Genomic DNA, 4357 nt, shown 5'->3' with positions numbered 1-4357 from the left:
AAGTTGTATGTTTCATCGTTGCTATACTGCACCCTGACTGGCTCATCTCCTCCCCGAGACCTTTCTGTAAGGGGATGTCCATTCCTCTCAATTTTTAAAGAGGAAGAACCGTGCCCATCCGTGAGTCAGGAAAGGCGAATGTGAGCGAGCATGTGGCGCTCATGCCAACTCCTGAGGGTGGGGCAGGCGGTGGTGGAGCAGCGGCTGTAGCCAGCACGGCCAGTGCCTGCCCCAAACCACAGGAAGGAGACAGTGCCAAGACCCATGGCTGCGGCTGCGAGGCCATCCCAACTCAGGGGCAACCGCACATCAGAGAAAGGCCCCCACGGCCCTCCTGGGGTCATCTTTGCAGAGGCCCATTCTAGCATCAGGCTCTGCAAAGCGGGTCCCAACTGCCAACCTAAGGTTCCCTGCAGCCGATCACACCCCCAGAGCCCTTGTTCATGCTGTCTGCCTGTCAGTGCCCAAGCCGCCTGCCTCCCCTACTGGCCAGGAAGGCACACCTCTTTCCACGTGACCACCCTTGGAGGCAGAAGGCAGAGGTGGCTGCCAGTGCAGGGGGGCTCCCGCCGGCTGGAGGTGCGCCTCTGGCCCTCACACACAGCAAACCCACAGTGTCCGGAATAGAAGCCCAGCAGGCTGATCCCCAGATGCCGACCCCAGTCCAACGGCGCAGGTTCTCGGCACTTAAGAGTGATGGGAGTAGGTGGGGTGGGGGGTCTTGCACAGGAGTGGAGCTGTCCCTGTGTCCAAGGAAACCCCACCTTTCAACTTGTGCCGTGTGCAGACCCACTTGGCCCACGAAGCAGGCTCAGTTTCATGCACCCGGTGGCGCCCTCGATCAAGCCAGGGCTGGCAGTCGGCTGCGCCCAGCTATTGACTGCCTGCCACCCTCACCCCCTTCCCTACGTTCTCTCATAGATGCTTTCCAGCCAGGGGCCCTTTGCTCGTTTCTGCACCCCCATGACGGAGCCTCAGGGAGGAGCTGACCCCTCAGAGTGCATGGACGCAGCACACGCTGTGCCCAGACGGCTGCACGTTCCAAGAGAGCTCATGACAATCACACGAGGTGGCTTGGTTTTTTTAATTCTTTTATTTGGGAAAAGTGCTTCTTACAAAAGGGCAGCTGCAAAATACAGACACGTCCGTGACAATTGTTTTTCTGAACGTGAAAGAAGGTGGCGGATCCTTGGGGTCAGAGCAGTAGGTAGACAGCCAGAGCATCTCCAAGTCCCACTCGGGAGGGAAGCAAGTGCACCCTCACCACTGGGATGCCCCAACCTTGACACAGTGCTGGGTGAGGCCCAGTGTCTGCAGCTCAGGGGCAGGGGCAGGCCAGTCCTCAGACCACCAGCAAAACCCAGTGTAGACGAAGAGCCTGGCCCAGGGGACCAGGCAGCCCTGGAACATGAACCAGAGGGTGGGTAGACATTCTCACGCAGGGGTGCACCCCACCCCATGAGTATAGACAGAGCGAGCCGGTGCTAAGGACCGCTAGCAACGGACGGACGGCCCAGCCCTTTCCAACTACAGGCCACACCAGCTGACACATGCCACAGCTCTGCAGGTGGCTTCTCCACCGAGAGGGTTCTCCACGTGCCCAGTCATCTCCCAACCGTGAGCACACGGGGCTCCAGGCACACTGCCGCCTGCCTGCGTCTGCATACAGGAAGGAGAGCACCAGTGCTGGTGGCCTACTCCCACGCCCCAGTCCCAGGCCCCCGAGGTGTGGCCGAGTGCCAAAGCTCCCCCGGGGTCCTGGGAGCAGGGTGGGGCACAATCCTAGGGCTGGGGGCCTGGTGGGATGAGAAGAACGCGGCAAACCTACACTAACTGTCTGACAGGTAAACTCGTATTACAAAAAGACTAACTTCGAGATTTATTTTTGTAACTTTTTTTTTCAACAGAGAAAACAACACACTCCTGGGGGCTGGGGGTGTAGGGAGCGGGGCTGGGGGCTGGGGCAGGGGGTGGGGTACAAGAGCACCTGGGTGGGCAGGCCTGCCAAGGTCATTGGGCCCGCCGTGCCCCTCGGAGGGAGGGCTACTGGCCGAGGCTCGGCCCAGCTGGGCCGCTATAGGTCCAAGTCATAAAAGTCCTCCAGCTCGTTGTGAAACAAGTCCCACTCGTCTTCCGAGTCCGTGAGCTCGTCGTCGTCGTCCCCACCTGCGGCCAAAAGCATAAGCAACATCTCGCCCAGCTCAAAGGTGACCACCTCCTCTTCGTCGTGGTCAAAGGGGTCGCCGGTGCCCTCTCGCTCCTCAATGAGCTCCCAGAAGTGGCTCCTGCGTTGGGCCTGGAAGAAACAAGGCCGTGATAGCGCCACCAAGCCTGGCGGGCGGTGTCTTCCTTCCTAAGGCCGGCTCCGACGGTGAGCTTCCAGGCAGGGGGCGCTCCGAGTCACCTATGCCAAGCCGGCCAGCCCGCCCTGGCAGGAGGCCACAGGGCAGCAGGGCACTTGCCCTGCTCCTTTAAGAAAAACGGGAGAGTTACCCGGCATCTGCTGGAGGCTCCCACTTTCTGTCTCTGAGGCTCCTCTCTACGGCCATCGGGGTAGGCGTGCTTGTAAAAACAGTTGCCTCCAAACGGGCAGCTCCCACGTCCTTCATCAAAATACCTGCACGCCTTGTCGCTGGAAAGGAAAACAGTCCACGCCTGACTCCCCTGGCTTTCGGGCCAGCCCACGAGGGGCGGCCTCCGGGAGGGCAGCGCGAACGCAGACGCCGTCAGGACACAGCACCCAGGACCCGGGGCAGCCCGCCGCCCGAGGGCTGTGTAACGGCTGCACACCCACGGGCCAGTGCTGAGGGGCCGGGGGCAGGAAGGAGGGAGGAGCAGACTCGGCCACCGCTGGCTTCCTTTCACGTGAGCCCAAGGCGCCCGGCGTGACAGGAGGCCGCGGCGCTCATACCTCATCGCCTGCTTGTATTTCTGAATGAGTTTCTGCTTCTCTTCTTTCTCCTCCACCCAGTACTCACTGGGAATGACAAAGTCAGAGGTGATGCGGCACTCGGGGCAGGACCTGGGGAACAATGAAGAGGCTCAGGCCCAGACTCCACGACGCACCCTGGGCACCTCTCCCGCTTCCAAGCGGAGCCTGCTAAGGGGGCTCCCCTGCACAGCCACACCTTGCCCATGCCTGCGGGCTTGACAGACAGATGCCCACCTTCACCTGCGCCACTCCCTGCTAGCCAGCTCAGAAAAAACAGCACAGGGAAAATCATCAATAGATAACTCAGGTTCCAACAGAAACAGAAAAAGGTAACAGAACAAAACAAAAAAACAACAAATGACATTTCACACAGACTCCTTTTTCTTTCGTTTAAATAGATTTATTTCTTGCAACTTTGCTCCGTTTAGAGGATGCCGTTTTGTTCAATAACGAGAACAATCTTAAGGGAGGGAGAGGGGTTGTTGGCTGCTTTAATGGATGGAAGAGGATACGAGGGAAATGGATAATGCCAGGAAACACACATTCAGAGTGGGGTCTGCTGCCTGGGCCTGACTGGCTCATCCAGGAACACAGGCTCCGCAGAGAGCATGAGGGGGTCCACTAACGGATACACAGGGTCTCCTCCTCCAAATTACAGTGGGCAGACCAACTGACCTAGGAGCTGGCTGAGACACACAGGAGAGGCCCCCGGTCAAGAGAAAACGCATGCACTCAAAACGCAGTCCGTCTGGTGAGGCCGGATCGAGACCACACTTCCCCGAGAGAGAACGCCCCGGCAGGCCGGGAGAAGCCTCACTTTATGATCTTGCTCTCAAACTGCTTGGCGCTCCTCCACTTGCGGATGCACTTGAGACAGTAGGTGTGGCTGCAGTTGGACAGGATCCCAAAGCGGTGCTCGCTGGGGTTGGCCTTCTCGTAGACCACCTCCATGCAGACACCACACACCATGTCCTTGCTGCGCTGGACGGCAAAGGAAAGCTCCATGTCTTTCTCATGGGCCTCGATGCACGACTGCAGGGGCAGACACGCGTCAGGGGTCAGCATGTGCACTGTGCACGCGAGACCAAAGGGCCACCCAGCGCTCTGGACCTCGACCCACCGCCCAGGCCTTGCTGTGACGCACAGCTGGTTCTCCACCAGTTACAGCTCGCCCTAAAGAGTATGGGTGAAGGAAGCCCATGGGGACGGGGTGTTAACTATGCAGCAGGCCCAGCATTCTCACACACATCCCAAGAACCAACCATTCCCATCGTCCCCACGTCTCCTCGTACACTCAGAGCTGGAAGACCAGCACCACCCACACCAAGAGACCATGCTCACTGGCCCAGAAGAGCCACTCCCACCCTCCAGCTCTTGCTGTCTTGGGGGACCTGCCCAGTGCACACTGTCTACTGCACACCGGAC

The 4357-nt window shown here is 59.4% G+C and overlaps 2 protein-coding genes across 2 annotated transcripts in view; both read right to left on the bottom strand.

Moving 5' to 3' along the window:
- Positions 1-4357, bottom strand: part of SLC37A3 (solute carrier family 37 member 3) — a 64638-nt gene that overhangs the window by 58715 nt on the left and 1566 nt on the right. The window lies entirely within an intron of this gene.
- Positions 1075-4357, bottom strand: part of MKRN1 (makorin ring finger protein 1) — an 18949-nt gene continuing 15666 nt past the window's right edge. Inside the window, exons 6-9 of the mRNA XM_045288912.1 lie at positions 3750-3964; positions 2912-3022; positions 2494-2632; positions 1075-2296 (exon numbers count right to left, since the gene is read on the bottom strand). Coding sequence (XP_045144847.1) covers positions 2075-2296; positions 2494-2632; positions 2912-3022; positions 3750-3964 — 687 coding nt within the window. The 3' untranslated portion in view covers positions 1075-2074. The remainder of the gene's footprint in view (positions 2297-2493; positions 2633-2911; positions 3023-3749; positions 3965-4357) is intronic.

The sequence above is a fragment of the Echinops telfairi genome, unplaced genomic scaffold, assembly GCF_000313985.2.
Source record: "Echinops telfairi isolate 266 unplaced genomic scaffold, ASM31398v2 ScPeMD7_23;HRSCAF=83, whole genome shotgun sequence".
Classification (NCBI taxonomy): domain Eukaryota; kingdom Metazoa; phylum Chordata; class Mammalia; order Afrosoricida; family Tenrecidae; genus Echinops; species Echinops telfairi.
Note: the sequence above shows the minus strand (reverse complement) of the source record. Positions and strands in the feature narration are given on the sequence as shown.